General features: G+C 39.8%; 2 protein-coding genes across 2 annotated transcripts in view; one reads left to right on the forward strand and one right to left on the reverse strand.

Annotated features, from left to right (window-relative positions):
• Positions 1-4,734: 4,734 nt before the first annotated feature.
• fam174c (family with sequence similarity 174 member C) lies at positions 4,735-9,117 on the reverse strand. The gene is made up of 3 exons (XM_023428711.2): positions 8,671-9,117; positions 7,343-7,465; positions 4,735-6,186 (listed from the first exon to the last, which is right to left on the reverse strand). The coding sequence occupies exons 1-3, from the start codon at positions 8,949-8,951 to the stop codon at positions 6,183-6,185; spliced, it is 408 nt and encodes a 135-aa protein (XP_023284479.1). The 5' UTR covers positions 8,952-9,117; the 3' UTR covers positions 4,735-6,182.
• Positions 9,118-12,735: 3,618 nt separating this feature from the next.
• LOC111671585 (calcium/calmodulin-dependent protein kinase type IV) overlaps positions 12,736-17,971 on the forward strand; it is a 22,359-nt gene continuing 17,123 nt past the window's right edge. Inside the window, exons 1-3 of the mRNA XM_023428705.2 lie at positions 12,736-13,512; positions 16,025-16,103; positions 16,625-16,687. Of these exons, the coding sequence (XP_023284473.1) occupies positions 13,406-13,512; positions 16,025-16,103; positions 16,625-16,687 (249 nt within the window). The 5' untranslated portion in view covers positions 12,736-13,405. The remainder of the gene's footprint in view (positions 13,513-16,024; positions 16,104-16,624; positions 16,688-17,971) is intronic.

Here is a 17,971-nt window from a genome sequence, read left to right on the forward strand (position 1 = left end):
GGGGGGGGTAGCCCGTGACAGTAATAAGCCAATGATGAGTGGGTGTGGAGCTGATGACTGATAAACATCTGAGCCAATCAGGCGGCCCCCAGAGAGACAACAACAGTAACAGGTCCCAGAGGAGAGAGGGGGCGGGATTCAATTAGAGAGAGCTGAGTTTGAGTGTGTGTGAGATGCAGCTTCATCCTCAGTTCCCACCTCTGTCTTTTTCACACTCACAGCTGGTTTATCTGATCTTGGGTCAGTATCACAGTAACCTCATCTCTCCTACAGGATCCTGACACGGACAAAAGAGTTTACAATAAAGTGACAAAGACAAATAGATATCTTTGTAATCAGTAGAATCATTTTGCTGTTGCAGATTTTCCATGTGTCACAAACAGAGTTTCTCACTAATCAATTGATCATGACGATTAAAGCTGCATCTTAACGACATAAAGCAGCTCAGAACAACATGAGGACACCGATCATCACAGCAGTGCTTCATTGGTTTTGTTGCTATGTGGAAAATAGTGGCACATGGACCAAATCTCGCCTTTTAATAACAATAAAAAAAGTTTTTTTCTTTCATAGTTTACGTCAAAACTTTTACACAATTTGTCATAAATATCTAAGTTGATACAACAGTATGTAAATCCAAATGAATTTGACCTCATAATAAATTGCCCTTTTGATGCAGGGTCAATTTTAACTAGTGATTTTATGAGTGTAAAATTCAATTGAGTTTTAATATGAGGTGCTGTAACATTAATGAATAAAATGAGCCTAAAACAACACATCTGATAAATGACTCTTCTTCTCAGAAATAAAGTCCAAACAGACTAAACACTGATGTCACACGAACCTTTGTTCAGAGATTACACTGTAAAAATCTCCTCTAATAACAGTTCATTAAAGGCACCTCTGACCTCATAAAGCATCATGTGGTGCAGGTTAACACAGTTCATTCAGTGGAGCTGGATACAGCTGCAGCTGTATGACAGTGATTCAGTGATGGGATCAGTAGAAGACCACTTTATCTTCAGGGTGTCAAAAGTATCTTGGTCACAAACATGAAAGGTGAAAATCTTCATCCTCATCGTCGTATTACACTGCTCTGAGTGTGAACACAACAGGCAGCAGACTGGGAGAACATAAGCAACAAACGTACAGGGAACAGGCCTGACTCTGTCCTGAGCTCTCAGTCACATGACCTCGTTGTTACAGCAGAGAGTCGACATGTTGTGAACCGCTGTTCAGTCTGATGGAGGAGGAGTCTGTAAAGTTCATAGGTCATTATTCAGATGTGTGTTTGTTGTTGTTCACCGGAAACAAACATACAAATGTCTTTAAAACAAGTGTGGTGAGTTCGTGTCAGTAGGAAATCTGACAATTCAACCACAGAGCCATGATCAGATAAACCAGCTGTGAGTGTGAAAGAGACAGAGGTGGGAACTGAGGATGAAGCTGCATCTCACACACACTCAAACTCAGCTCTCTGTAATTGAATCACGCCCCCTCTCTCCTCTGGGACCTGTTACTGTTGTTGTCTCTCTCGGGGCCGCCTGATTGGCTCAGATGTTTATCAGTCATCAGCTCCACACCCACTCATCACTGGCTTATTACTGTGACAGGCCACACCCCCCCTCTGACCTCATAACCCCCCAATCAGCATCATGTGTGATACCTGTGATCCTGACAGACAATACTGTGGGAAAACATCCTGCTGTCTCTCACACAGGACGAAGAGGAGGATGAACATGCTTCATCATCAGGTGTTGGTGTTGATGGTATGGAATCCGCCAAGAGTCATATCACAGAAAAAAACATCTGTAGCAACAGATCAATAAGAAAGTTAACAAATCAATATTTCAGATGATCAACATCATCAATATTTGTCATGTGTTGTTGTTGATGATGATGATGATGATGATGATGAAGCACCTGGAGTATCTCAGCTGTCTGTCTCTGTGTTCCACAGTAAGTGAAGTTCACATCAAATAATTACCACAATAAAAGCACATTTGTGGATCAGCAGCTGTTTTCATTACCCTGATCTTCAGAATAAAAGCATCAAGTCATTTGTTATTTTTTCAAAATACATTTTAAATGGTCAGAGAAGATTATCCTAATTACATTTATAGATTATTCTATATCATATATTATTGTATATTATTATTATATATTCATTACGTTCTTATTTTTAGTAAATACAGTTTTGTTTTTATTAATTTTTTATTTTAATTTCTTTGATCTCACAACACTGGAATTTGATTTATCATTTATCATGAAATCTAATGATTTTTAATCTAATTTGTTGATTTTCACTGTAAGTTAGCCCAGATTTGCACCACTATAAGCACAATGTCAGCCTCACACTTTTTGCAAAACAATACACACAGTGATTTGCAAAACACTAAACACACTTGTATACATGAGACACAGAAGTATATCATGATGTCACTTCCTTGCAATTCCAAAGCACTGACTGTCAAATTACCACACCTATGAGCCAATTAGTTAAACACAGCCATCAGGTGCGCAAACACATGATTGCTTGATTGTAGACACACCAATCAGGTTTAAGCACCATAAACATGCAGCACGTGAGTTCACCTGTCTTCAACCAAAATGGAAGGAGTCAGAAGAAGAAGAGTGAGGGTGAGAGGGGGAATCCACGGCGGAGGAGAAAGAGGTAGAGGTAGAGGTAGAGGTAGAGGTAGAGGTAGAGGTAGAGGTAGAGGTAGAGGAAGAGGAAGAGGGAGAGGCGGAGGCCGTGCCAGAGGTAGAGGCCGAGGTGGAGGTAGAGGAACGTAACCTTTTTACATGTAAATTTACTCTGTACTAGATCCATGCTGAACGACACAATCTTGTCTTTCACTGTATTTCAGAGAGTTTTACAGATGGATGCTGAGGGAATCCTGCATGAGTTCATATACATAGATGAGGCAGGGTTTAACCTCACAAAAGCAAGAAGGAGAGGCAGAAATATCACTGGCCACAGGGCTATGATCAGTGTCCCAGGGCAACGTGGGGGTAACATCACCCTTTGCGCTGCCATTACACAGAATGGGGTCCTCCTCCGTCATGCCAACATGGGCCCTTACAACACACCTCACATTCCCACAGTGTTGGACCGATTGCACAACATCGTCACAGCAGTAAACCAAATGCACCAGATGCAACACAGCGTCATCTGGGACAATGTGTCATTCCACCGCTCTGCTCTGGTGCTGAACTGGTTTCAACACCATTCACAGTTTACAGTACTCTACCTTCCACCATACTCTCTGTTTCTAAACCCAGTGGAAGAGTTTTTCTCTGCATGGTGGTGGAGGGTTGACGATCTCCGGCCCCAGGCTCAGGTACCCCTCATTCAGACCATGGAGGAGGCCTGTGACCAAATCTACACCGCAGCTGTGCAAGGATGGATTCGACATTCAAGGTGGTTCTTCCCACGTTGTCTTGCCAGTGAGGATATCGCCTGTGATGGTGATGAAATTCTCTGGCCAGATCCAGCTAGGTGAAGACATAATATCTAGTATTTTCTGTACTTTATTTTCAGTTTTTTTTTTTTTTTAACTGTAATTGTAACCTGTGCTGGACACAGTATTTTCTGTTTGTCTGATATTTGCTGAGCTGACAGTGTTAAACACACAACTGTAGTAGCATGAAAACTGGGACATGTGTTGTTGTGATTCTCCATGTTGACTGATTTGTGTATATGTAGAGAAATAAATGAAATTTTCATCAGTCTGCAGCATTGGTCTTGTAAAGTGTTTGGTGAATTTATTGCATATTTGCACTTTCCCTGTACTTCACTTACAGTGCTCTAATCACTGAGAAGTATAATTTGCTAAAAGCACAGCAGTGTGTAACTGGTTCAAACAGAATTAAGTCATATGAAATGTGTGTGTTTATGGTAACAAAATATTGTTTTTATAAATTAGTGTATAGTTTTTACAAGAGTGTTTCATTTTGCAAAGGATCTGAAGTGTTGTGCTAATTGTGTGTAGTGTTTTGAAAAACTGGGCCCTGTTTTCCAAATCATGCCTGAGCAATCGAAAAAAAACTGTAAGCTCTTTGCGTTTCCTTGTTGTTGAACGGTTCAGCTGTTAAACAGTACAACAGTGACATCTGCTGGTCACCCGCGGATACTACACCTGTGTTGAAATAGAGAGCTGGTGATGAAACAGTGAGTCAGGAAAAAGTATTTTTATTCTTCAAAAACACATTCAATCAACGGCTCTGAGGGTGATTCAGATTTCACCTGTCTGATCTGATATACATCTGAAATATGTCTGTAGCTAAAAAGTGTGAAGTTTTACAGGATCTCAACTTTCCCTCCATTCATTTTCGGCAGAAAGTTTTTGTGCTGAATCAGCATCAACAGTAGACGGTCATCTCCAGACTTTGAAGATAAGTGAACTCTGTCCTGCTGGTGGCGCTGCAGGAGAGACCACATTGAAACCAACATCATGATAAATCACCACAGCCCTTCAGAGTAAAAGCCTATTTTAGCTACTGGTTTGGTTATTCTGTCTGTTTCAATATTAACTTTTTTAAAGAGATGAAGGTTTGATATTCATAACAGTTATAAATGTTTCAATGAAGCAGCAGAGTTCAGTGCTCTTATTTTGTAAAGCACTTTGTATTATATTGTTTGGCAGAAAAGTGCTATACAAAAAAAGCCTGATTGATTGATTGTCACTGAGTTGCTGCTTCACTGTAAAAAAACATCACCGTCACACTGGATAGAGAAAATAATGTGGCTGAACTTTTATTTTAATGAAACACATTTTCAAATGATTTCAAAGAAGTTTTGTGGAAGGTGGAAAGTTTGGAACGAATGAGGGAAATGATGATGATATGTGAATGTGATCAGAGTCTGTCTGGCAGCGCACAGCAGCTCAGTATGAAAAATAGTACTGATGTTTACACGTAAGAAAACAAGTCAACAACAGCTGAGACATAAAGTTTCTTTGTTTTAAACTGAACCAAAAGTTGTTTTGAAATTATGAGGAATGATGAAACAAACACCTGAACATGGGGTGGGGGGGGTTGGGGGGGTGTTACTGAGTTGCATTACAGACAAACTAAAGGAAAACTACAGTTGATTTCAAACTGGTGTATTTCATCTACATGTGGCTCCACCTCTGCTGCAGAGACTCAGGAACGTGTCGACGTTCATGGTCCTGGATCACAGAGTCCACCTGGTTCAGGTGAGTCACCCTCACAGGTGACAGCTGCTGATCGTAGCGACTCCACTAAGAGACATTCAGATGATAAAACACTGGATGGTTGTTTAATGATGATGTGTTTATTCTGATTTCTATGAGATACTGTCTGAGTCTCTGAGTAATGAAGAACTCGGCTGTCGAAAAGATGCGTCTGTGAACGCAGCTCTGGGGTCCTGGTCTGTTAGAGTCTGTGGTGTGTTCAGGGCCCTGCAGGCTGGACTTGGTTAAACGTAGGACTGAGTAATTAAAATAATGGGACAAAGTCAGCCTCAGATTACAGTAAATGTTATTTAGTGCGAGTCCTCGTTCTCTGCTTCTCTACACCAGAGGTGGAAAGTGTGATGTTAGCTCCGCCCACACGGGAAATCAATCATCATTTTCTTTTAACAGCAGATTTCAGCTTGAACAGACCAGTCACATCAGAGTCTTTTAACAGCACGCAGGTCAGATCTGTGCAGCGTGGAGGGTCAGAGTCCATCAGGAGGGAAAATCCTGATCAATCACAGGCCTTCCGATCAAACACTGCTGCTGTCTGATCAATAACTGCTGCTGTCTGATCAGTTCTATCAGCTGGTCTGGAGTCAGTTTACAGTAGTTAAAGCACAAAGTGAAAAACAAGACAAATGAAACTCTTAGAAAAAGAAATAATAATAATAATTATAAACAGAGGAGGGAAATTTGGCGTCAGAGAACATCCTGCTTTCTCCATGGCAACAACTTCACCACACTGATGACATCTTCCAACACTTTAAAAAAATATCTATTATCCTGCTCAGCCTCTGGAGCAGCTCAAGCTTTGGCATTTGTATGCAACAGTAATAACAATAATAATAATAATAATTATATTTGGTCCATTTTTCTTCCTCCAGCAGTCACCGGTCAGTCCTCTCTCTCCCAATCCAAAATCAATTTCACCTGCAGCCTCCTTATCGATACTTTCCACTCGTCTGATCCAAGCTGGACTCATCTGAACAGAGACACAGATAACTGTGATCAGAACAATCAGCAGATCAATAGCTTGATCTGTTTCAACAAGTCACCAAAGTTAACGAACTGAATCAATAATCAGGTTCAGAAACATCAACCTGCAGAGACAAACCCTCAGTCAGTGTTTTTAACAGAGGCTGTCCGTGGTGCATTCAAGGACACTCTGCATTCAGCAAAACAAAAAACAAACAAAAAAAACAACCAAATAATGTTTATCCTTTCACAAAAAACAGTGTTTGTCTCTACTGTTGCTCTGTGTGAAATGTGCTCTACACATAAAGATGATGCTGATGATGCTGATGATTATGATGATGATTGTTAACAGTCTGATTTCTGACAACAGATTTGATGAAGTTTATGATATTTCTGAACAGACATTAAACCAAACTCCATTCAAAAATCTGCGTTTTCATGCTTCTCTGCAAATGTAAACACTGAAATTTAAATCATGAGTTTTCCTCGAATGCACCACAGAGACCGTTTTTAACCTTCATTAACACCAGACGTGATGATAAAGTAACAGTACAGAATGTGCATGTCTCATTTCAGAGATGAAAATAAAAAGATGGTTCATCGATCAGTTATAGGGCAACAATTTTGAGAATCAATGAATTGCTAAAGATGTAAAAATTCTCAGGCGTGTCTGCTTTTCTGTGTTTTCTGTCACAGCAACTGAGTCGCTTTGTGTTTGGGACAAACATCTGAAAACGTCACTTTGGACAGTGGGATCTTCATTATTTAATATTTATTAATATTTAATTTATAAAACAAAAACGTTAAGTGAGAAAATAATCAGTGATCAATCAGCTCTGGTTAAAGTTGAGTTCAGGATGTCGTCTTTCCCACCCAGCCCCCACTATAAGAAAAATAAAAGTTATCATAACAAAGATGGAGCTGGAAGTGTGAACTTCAATTTCAAAATAAAGCAGATATATAAGCTTCAAAATAAGAGTAACTCCATTATGAGTCACATAAAACACAGAAAAATATCAAACTATCAAATATCAAACTGTTTGTTTATGTTGTGTTCATGTAAAAAACTGAATGTTATTACTGTCATCAGTTTTCTTTTATTTTCAAATATCTCTGCTGCTGCTGTTGTTGTGTTTTGGTTTTGTTGTGTGTTGACCTCTGACCTGCGGAGGCTGCGAGCTTCATACAGAGTGTCGTCTTCGTCACTGTCCACCGCATCCATCTCCACAGAGTCGTCGTAGTCGGACAGCAGGCCGTACTTCTTCTTGTGGGTGGGTTTTTTCAGCCTGAGCATCAGACAATCATTATTTAGAGAAAGATACAGTTTTCACCAGAAACTATTATTAACAGTTTTTGGATGAACATTAGTCTTAATGCTGCACACTGAATTGAGGAGTGGCCACTAAAAATTTACAAAAGGGCATAAATTGCCTTTTCATAGCACATATACATCTGCTGATACCGAAGGAACTCTTAAATTGCTAAATTTATGAATGAAGTTTGGCTTCACATCAATTCAAATATAATTATTACATGATATTTTTGCATTAATTTACCAGCTATACTAATACACTTTAGTAGTTCTGGACCTCTGCATCCATGTTGTGCTAAAAAGTAATATTACCTTTATATCAGTTTACATCCTGCCAAACCAGTGTATGTGGGCAGACAGTAAACCAAAATCCATTTAAAAATCCACTGGTTTAATGTTTCCCTGCTTCTCAACAGTTGTACAAACATTGTAAAGTGTGTGTCACGTGCTTTTGTACAGCTGGAGGAGCCACTCATCAGTTCACGTAGTAGTAGTATCTGATCTGGCAATACTTATAAGAATTTTCACATTTTGCAGAAGAAAAATAGATATGTATCATTGTAAAATGAAATAGGCACTAATTGAGAAACTTGTGGAGCGATTAAACCATATTGGTGGGAGAGGTGATAGTTAGTAGGTGAACCATCTTTGGTGTATGAGATGTACGCTGAGATGAAGAGCAGCCACTAAAAGTTAATAAAAGGGCATAAATCCCCTTTTACATTATCTATACCTCTGCTGATACTAGAGGAAGTATTAAATGGCTACATTTATGAATTAGGTCTGGCGTGACGTCAATGAAACATTCATTCTTTTAAGATTAATCTAATAATCTATCAGCTATACAAATATAATTCAATTGTTTTGTACCCGCCTAATCCATGCTGTAACAAAATGTAATATTACCATTATAACAGTTTACATCCTGGCAAACAGTGTATGTGGACAAACAGTAAACCAAACTCCGTTTAGAAATCTAGTAGTTTAATGTTTCATCGCTTCTAAGTAGTTGTACACACTTTTTATAATGTGAATAAAGTATTTTTGTAAATCTGGAGGAGCAACTCTTTAGTTCAGCGTGTATCTGATGTGAGATTATATGTCAAATTTGCCCATTTTGGATAAAATATATGACTGCGTAGCGTCTGTTCTCATTAAAGTAATTACAGCAGTTCTCACCGCACAGCTCGGATGAGGAAATAGAAGACTCCGATCATGGTGATGCCGATGAGGACGTACAGGGCCCTCTGAATCATCGAGCTGTCCACGTTAAGGCCGGGGAACGCCGCATCGTTGCTTTTACCGCCACTGTGTGTGGAGTTCACCCCGCTGGAGTTGGTCAAAGCCGGTCTGGGCGCCGTGGTGGTGCCGGTGGCGGCTTTGGTCGCATCCTCTGCCGCGGACACGAACACCCAAAAGATCGGTAAAAGAACCACCGAGAGAAGTCTACAGAAAGTCATTTTACACCCAGAAACAGTCGATAGAGAAGAAAAGAAAACAAAAAAAGCGAGAGGGCTGGAGTTTTAACCGGTACTGGAGAGGAACCGGGGTTTTCCACATACACGTCGCGTTGGCTAAAACTCTGCCTCCGGTTTATTTACACAAAGTAAAACCCAACTAGGAAGTTCTCATCCACCTACTGCTGACGTTCGGGACACACATGGGACACATTTACCCTCAGTTTGAGGCGTAAGGCTGCGGCCACCTGCCGACCAATCACAGTGAACACAGACACCTGCAAGGCCGTACAGAGGGATGAAATACACAGGAAAATCCAGAATAATGTAAATCCAGTGAATCACTGGTGAAACAAAATGAAAAAAAGAAAAATAAGAAAATAAGACACGAGTCACATTTTACAAAGTACGTAGAACTGCGGAGAGGCAGAGAAACATTTCACTCATTGATTTTTTAATGTAGTTTGATCGGTCCACATACAAGGGCTTAGCAGGATATTAAAACATGATTATATCAGTATAGCTGATGAATTATTGGATTAATCCAGAAATAATGATAGATTAATTGACTTCACTCCAGAGTTCATTCATAAATCTAGCAATTTCAAAGTCCCTCCAGTACCAGCAGGAGTATATATGCTGCAAAATATTATTGATTAGTTTTGTCCAAAATTATAAATTTATTTCATATGTTATCTTTTATTATTACGAAAATAAGACACGAGTCACATTTTCCAAAGGACCAACTGCTGAGAGGCAGAGAAACATTAAACTCATGGATGTTTGAATGTAGTTTGGTCTGTCCACATACAAGGGCTCAGCAGGATATGGGGAATTAAGAATATATGATTATATAAATTTATCTAATCAATTATTGGATTAATTCAGACATAATGACAATGATAGATTAATTGACATTACACTAGACATTCATTTAAAAATCTAACAACTTAAAAGTTCAGCACATCTCATACACCAAACTGTATTTATTTTGAAATGGTTCACCTAGTAACCCCCGCCACTCTCTCTCAACAATACATATAGTTTCTGTACTGTAATCAACAGCACAGCTGTCTCACATGGGCAGTGAATGAACACCTACTAATATAAGAGTAATTGTTAAATCAGCATATTTTTGAATGGAGTTTGGTGTGACATCTGTCCCCATCTGTATTACAGGGGAATACCATTTAGTGTTTGTCACAACTTGGCTGAGGGCATATAGGACACCAGCATAAAGATAAACTGTTATTATATTTATTTAAAGTGTTTTAATTAAAATGAATTAACATCACACCAAACTTCATTCATAAATCCAGCAGTTTAATGTTTCCTCAGCAGTATACAGTATACTGTAAAATGTGATTCATATACTTTTGTTAAGTTTTCGGAAACAGTTAATAATTACTTCATTCAGCCTGCATCATTCCCACATGAGATGAGACTTTATTGATTCTAGGGGGAAAATTGATAAAAGAAGCTTCATCATCTCACCACCTGATTTTATCTCTGGGCGTGTGGCTTGAGCTTTGAATCACAATTTAGACCTTCATGTTGAGAAATCAAATTAAGAGAAAACATAACAGAACAGTCAGAAATCTGAGACTGCTGCCTCGGCACAAGCTGAAGCTGCTGCCTTGAATTGGTAGCGTAGGCAGTGACAGAAGTTTGAATGTGAGTCACATTGTGTAGGTGAGTTGAAGGACACAGTGAGACTGCGCTGCTCTGAGCCAGACTCTGATCTTTCCTCTTCTGATCACACAATCTTGGTTGATCTCTGTGGTTCTGTTTCTCCTCCTGTTCGTCCTCATGGTTTAAGTCTCAGCATGCAGGTTTAATCCTGGTTGTGTTCAGCAGCTGTTTACCTGCCTGAAGCTTTTTAACTGATGAGCACACACATCTGGACAGCTAACCACTAAACCCATCCTTACCTGATCCTCACCTGTCCATCCAGATCACAGATTCACTGCTGTCTGGGTCAGTTTCATATATTGTTATATATTCATATGACTAAAAACCACTGTTTTTCATCTAGACATATGTGCTCATTTCAAACACTCGACTCTGCTATAGATTTAAAGTGAATGAGCATGTGGTCACCTGTCAGTTTACTGTGAGCAGAGCTTTTGTCCACAGGGGGCGCTGTGGTGTCACCACTGCAGCTCGTTATGGTCTGTGTGAGGGACAGTCAGTCTCTGCAGCCAGCTCATAGAGGACATTTAAGCTGCGTGTGATCAAATATTATAAAAATATTTCTATGCATATTCTACTAATTCTTTTATCAGATATTTACTATTATTTTAGGATAGCTATTTTATCACCTTTTAAAATAATATTTGATTTTTTTGAAGAAATGTTACTATTATTTTGTCAATAGGTACTAAAAAAAATTCTAGTGAATTTCTTTCATATAGTTTAATGATTTTTTTCAGACATCTACGATTGTCTTTTTTATATTATTTTAGATATTTTACTATATAAAAAATAATAGTGATAATAATAATAATAATGTCTCCTGTTTCTGTTTCATATTAGACATTTATTTCACATTTCAAACACATATCTGTAAAAGCTTCTACACAAGTTTCTGCTCTGTAGTTAAAGCTACAGCTGGTTGTTATGATGTTTAGGGTGGTTGCTATGGGGTTGCTTGGTTACCTACCTAACATCAGATGCTATAGATCCTCCTTTACATTTACCCATAATTTTATTATTATTCATTCATTCATTCTCATGTTGTCATTCAGTCAGACAGGAAGCAGTCTACAGGCATCTGGCTTGTTTAAGTAAAATAGGCTTAAATAAAATAAAATGAATCCCTCTTTTTAATTATTACAAGGTGCTGTGGCTTTTAACGAAGAGGAGTATTTTAATGAATATGTGATTTTAAAAAATAACTTTACATTAAAACCAACTTGATGTTTGCACATTTTATTTCAGGCTTTCAGGATCTTTAACAGCTATAAAATACAATTTACTATATTGACATAGCCCACAGTACTGTCTTACCCTTACAAATAGGTTATATATGTTTATGTAGGTTTTTCTTATGTTGTACATAAATACATATCCATCCTAAAGCCTGTCAATATATATTGATATCATATACAGTAGTGTCCAAAGGTCTGAGACACTCCCAGAATGTGAAGATAGAATTGTTTAAAATGAATATGAAATTAATAAGAGAAACATGTTTAAGCATATAGAAATGTAATATATTGTTTTAATAAATGTCATATATAACTAAATATATAAATCAAATATATATTATTAACATAGGCTATATAGTTGTAACATGTTAAATAGCCATAGCCTATAAAATATATATTCATCAGCCTACTTATTTTTAATATATGTAGCTTAGATATAGGCTATACATTTTACTATGGGTTTTTTTTATATATATGTTATAAACCTATATCTTTATATATAATATATCTCCTTATAAGTGACAAGAGAGAAATACTTGATTAGACTGAAGCCTGTGAGTAAAACCATTAACACCTGACCGCCTCAGAAACAACGGGCCGTTACTGACGTGGTCCCCGGGCAGGGCTCGTATGACGGTGTTGCGGGTTTGATTCCCGCTGGATCAAAGCTTTCGGATGTCACGCTAATGTACATTTATGTATTTAGGTTATTTCTGTATTTAGGTTGCTGACAGAGGCTTCGGTGATTGACAGGCCGGCCGTCCAATGGGAGCGCGGCTTGGCTCCCTGGCAGCGCTGTGATTAGTCGGCGCGGGAGCAGAGGGGCGGTGCTGTAAGATTACAGCAGCAGCTCTCTCTCCGCATATCCAGCGGACATCTGGAGCAGCCCTGCCCGGGAATCAAACCTCCGAGAACCAAGCGACATCCCTCACAAAACCATCAACCAGCCTGTTTCCCGGTGAAAACACTGCCGGGCTGCGCTGTAGCTGCTGCGGCTCTCCGGTCTGGATCTCCACCGGGAGGCTGCCCTGCTCCGGACGTGTCTGACGGTCCATTTCTACCGGTAAAAACACGGAGATACGACGAAAACCCGGGAGGAGGGTGATGGACTGAACTGATCCGATCTGAGAGGGTTTAGGCCTGATGGAAGCTGCGACACATCTGGACCGTGTGCGTCTGGATCAGTCCAGGATCCGTGTCTCTGGGATTGAACAGATTTTTTCTTGTGTAGTTTTTCTGTTTTGATCATTTTCTCTGATAAACGGTCCTGAGTCTGAGGAGCAGGCGGATCCTCCTCCTGCTGGTCTGGATTAAAGCCCATCAGGATCATGAATCATCCCCCTCTGCTGCTCTAATCTGGGTTTTACCGAGCTGGATTTAAATCGGAGATCCGATCTGGATTACTCTCCTCCTGGTTCCGGTCGGGTCACATCTGACCCGGTCTGAACCGGTCCTGGTGCTGGTGTGATATTGGACTCGGTTCCGGTTCTCTCTGGACCTGGTTTGCGGGAGAGCTCTGCTGTCATCATGCCGACGTCCCGGCCTGGTTCGGAGCCGGTGGAGTTCTGGGTGGAGGGGTCGAGGCGGGACGGGACGGTGGAGGAGTTCTACAACCTGAGCTCCGAACTGGGCAGGTCTGGACCACATCATTAGGGGGCACTGGGGGAAACTAATGAGTTCACATGTACCCCTCTTTGGGCCAAAGTTGCCCAGTGGGAGTCCATGCGATACTCCTCAGGTCAGGTATCTTTGTCAAACAAACACAGTGAGTGAGACTGTGTGGTGGTGAAGGTGGACATGGACCACACCTTCGGGACTGTCTCTGTTTATTACCATAAACAGACACTAAACTTCAGTGATGTCGGGCCGTGTGCAAAAAGAATAAATCATAAACAAGTCTGAAATAAAAGACACAAACACTCATCACATCAAAATAAGCGAAAATCTCGTGACTCTAAACCCTTTATTCATCATTACTAAACAGCTACAAGCTGCATTTTCAAGTGTTTATTAATGTTCAGTATTTGTTCTAACTTCTCTTATGAAGACATATATTATATTATTCACTATATTGAATAATACATTGATTATCTGTTTATAGGGAAGCTTGATGAGTTAGTTAATACAGTCTGTTAGTGACCAGTTATTAAGTCTTATAGGGATTATTCTGATCAATAAACCAGTTATTACATCTTTATACTGACAGGTGTGGTTGGGTGTGGACAGAAGTGTCCTTTGTTGCACCTGTGCCCACACCCAGGAGGGACGTCACAGTGTCCCGGAGCGTCCTGTGAGAGCCGCTCTTCAGTTCAGCATGTCCGTCAGTAACTGAATATGTGATGCTCTATGTGAATGTGTGGGAGCTGTGATTGCTCACTGAAGGACAACAGCAGGTAAATTGTATGTGAGGGCTGTTTAAGTTAAAGCTGTTAAAAGTTGAAAGTTTTACTTAAAAGTGTTTAAAGATTTAAATGAATGTGTAAACTCCATGAAAGACCGTCAGTGCTGTCCAACAAAGACAGTCCGACTCTAGCTGTGTCTCATTTCAGGTGCCACATCCTCCGAAGGCGGAAGCTGAAGAATTCGAAGGCTGTCGTTTTGAAGGCTCCTTCGTTTTCCCAGGCAACCATGAATCAGTCTTCAAAAAGACAATATGGCGTCTGACCGTATCATTTTGGTTCAGTCATAGCGGTTTCAGCAGTTTTCGAAGGCCACGCCTTCGTGGACCGTGTCCTTCGAAGGGTGCAGCCACTGAATTGAGACACAACGTCTGTGAAGAGAAACTGTTGCAGCACAACTGAACATACGTTTTACACGTGCAGAAAACATATCTTTCTTAAATGTAGATGTTTGTTTTATTAACAATACGTAGCATAGAAATAGGTTGGAAGTTTGCAGTTTAGTATGAGAACTGTCCAGTTTCAGTATGCTAACATACCTCACTGAGTCAAATGTTTTTAGCATAACATTTCATAATGTTGTGTTTCTGTGAAACATGATCGTTTGAATATAAAATTAGAATCAAGTTTGAGGTCAGATATGTCAATCATGTGACCTCTTTGAGTCTAAACAGGTCTGATATCAGCAAGCTAACGTTAACTTTGGTTTGTCGGTGTTTATAGTAACAACTAGTCTCTTTAACTAGACGACGTGTAAAACTTAATAAACAATTTCTGCTTAATAACCTTTGCTTTTGTTACTTGAAATACATTGAAACAGAAGTAACATTTTGAATTTTAGGTATAAATGAGTGTTTTTACACTCTGTTGTTCCTACTTTTATTAAATTAAAGGATGAGAGCTTGTCTTCCTCTCCTGCCTGTCACTTCCTCCTCTTGGTTTGTTTGAACTAAAAGGCGACGGCGTCTCTGTTTTCCCTCTGGACCCAATGAACTGAACTACAGAAGGTTGTGAATGTTGTTTGTGTGTGTGTTTACAGTACATGTGGCTGTGTAAAGTGTGTAGGAACCCTGTGTGTGTGCGTGTTGTTTTCTGTTATTTCAGTAAACAATAAACAACAACAATAACAACAGCTCAGTAGAAACAGTAAAATGATGTCGGTGGTGAAATCAGAAATGTGTGAGCCACCAGCCCTGTTACCAGGTGACCTGTTACCATGGAGACCAGTTAGTACTGTGTGTGTGCATTTGCTTTTTCAGATGGATCTGTTTCCTCCATCTGTCCCAGCAGAAAGCAGATCCCCCCAACACACACACACACACACACACACACACACACACACACACAGAGTGTCTTATTTTAGTGTGTTTTGTGTCCACATGACTTTGAGGAGAACACTGTTTCTGCTGTTTGTTCTTTGTGTTAAAATGACTCCGGTGTGAGTGTTGTCATTTTTGTTATTAATACAAATCACTGTAACACCAAGAAGTCCTCCAGACTAAACAGTGTTCAGGTGGTTTGTCCCAATGCTCTGATCCCACCTGTAGGAGATACGCAAAAGATCAACTGTTCAAAATCCTGTTGGTTGTGAACCAACCAAAAGTATCCACTTGCCCTGTTGTGGACACAAACTTTTTACAAGGCTATATTCCATATTGTCTAAAATATGACAAATGTGTGGTCTTACATGTCAGGGTTAGCAGTAGTTCAGGTTTAACACTAGCTGTTGTTTTGTGTTTTCTTACAGAGGAGCGACGTCCATCGTGTATCGCTGTGAAGAGAAACAGACTCAAAAACCCTACGCTGTCAAAGTCCTCAAGAAAACGGTCAGTGATCTGCCATTAGAGAGAAAACTGAGGTCAGAGGGCGAATAGTTGCCTACTGTTTCCAGTCTTTAGCTGTGTCTCAGTTCAAGGGCTGCATCCTTCAGAGGCTGCATTTGAAGACAGCGGAGCAACTAGTCTGTCCCATTTCAAAGGCAAATGCAGCTGAGAAATGTATCCTTCTTTTCCTGCGCAACTAAGGCTCCAACAGGTGGATCCTTCTTGGCCCAACCTATCCCAAGATTCATTGCACAGTGGTTATGAAAATAATATAGCAGCAAACAACACTGATACAGAGCCTGAGGATTACAAAACTGGTGACGCAAAGTGAAAATACTCTGTTGGCCATACGATCTTATTTGAGTTTGGCCTTTGCAGTCTACAATGGCAAAGAAGGCCACACCTTCATAAACCGCGTCCTCCGAAAGATGCGGCCTCTGAATTGGGACACAACTTTTGGCCTAAACTATCTCAAACACTGCTGTTGTTTGTTCTGCTGTCTGATGTTGTTTCTTCCCTTTTAGATCGACAAGAAAATTGTTCGTACTGAAATTGGTGTGCTGCTGCGTCTTTCCCACCCAAACATCGTAAGTATCCACGTTTCTCTCGACATTTTCTGTTGTATTTAAGCTGTATAGAAACATAAGGGTTGACAGGATTGAAAGGGTTGTTTCCGTTACAGTGTGCAAACTTGCTGAGCTCTTGCTTTGTGTTTTGAAAACAGGAAACTCATAATGTACTCAAAATATAGGTGTATGTTCTGACCCCCAGTTTGAATTCTTGCAGTTGTTTCTGACAAATCATGTTTGATCCTCCAAATGCTACAATACCCGTGATTCCCAGCTGCCGTTGACATGGAGAAGAATCCAGTCAGAGGTGTGAATCAGAGTGGCAATGTAATGAGATGTATACAAGGAAGCAAAACAAAGGACTGAAATGCAGACTGACAGAAACAGTTTGGTGACTTAAATTGTAAAAATCAATAGACAAAGGCCAGGTGCAAAAAAGGTGCAGGTGGTTGTTTGGGTACAGGATCAGGTTCAGATAGAAGTGGGCAAGTAGCAGCATCATTGATGATCTGGCATCTAAGGGCGGTATACAGAAAGCTGGGAATGTCTGAGGGTCTGACAGAAAAAGATCTTTGCAGGGAGACTTCCATGTTGTAGGCGGCAAGCTAACAAAAGCCAGGCAGTCGGATGGAGAGGAAATGGATGGAATGTGGAGAGAAGAGTCTCTCGACAGTCTGCAATGGACTTCACATGATACTATTCACAACTTGGAATACTTTTTTGAAAATCCCTTTTGAGTCTTTTGATTGGTGGAGTCTGACGGAATATACAGACAATCTGACTCCTCTGACTGCTCAAAGGTAGGTTGTTGCCACCATTTTGCTCGTCTTACTGATGCTGGTGAATCTGAATTAATTATATTTTTGTGCTCGTGGTCACTGCAGAATGAACTGTTTGATTTTTTATTTTATTTGCACACTTAACTAATTATGTGTAGCTTGTCAATATTGACAAAAGTTTAAGCATTTACACCTTTGAGACTGTTACAATGCAACTTTGCAAAAACTTTGTACGATTGTTGATTGATCACCAGCAACTAGGTGGGCTCTGAGAGTTATTCACCTTATATAAAATTACAAATTAATTTATAAAAAATAATAGCACTTTCCTCCCTCACAGACAGTAATAAAACAATAACAATAATAATATATGGCTTTGCCTCAGACTTAAGGTTTGCACACCAGCTGGTCACCAGCAGCAACACAATAATAATAATAACTAGAAAATTCATTTATTTCCAGTGTTCAAAAGTCACCCTGATCATATTCTGGTTTTGAGAAATGTCTTGATATAAAAGACTCT

The sequence above is a fragment of the Seriola lalandi genome, unplaced genomic scaffold (genome assembly GCF_002814215.2).
Source record: "Seriola lalandi dorsalis isolate HSWRI2012SDOR001 ecotype SW California unplaced genomic scaffold, Sedor1 jcf7180002054885, whole genome shotgun sequence".
NCBI lineage: Eukaryota > Metazoa > Chordata > Actinopteri > Carangiformes > Carangidae > Seriola > Seriola lalandi.

What these genes read in the sequence shown, in the direction of transcription:
- fam174c (XM_023428711.2), bottom strand. Translation starts at nt 8,951, where the DNA reads ATGACTTTCTGTAGACTTCTCTCGGTGGTTCTTTTACCGATCTTTTGG. An exon ending in TTCCTCATCCGAGCTGTGCG is followed by an intron (nt 7,466 to 8,670) that starts GTGAGAACTGCT and finishes TCTGATGCTCAG; the next exon opens with GCTGAAAAAACCCACCCACA.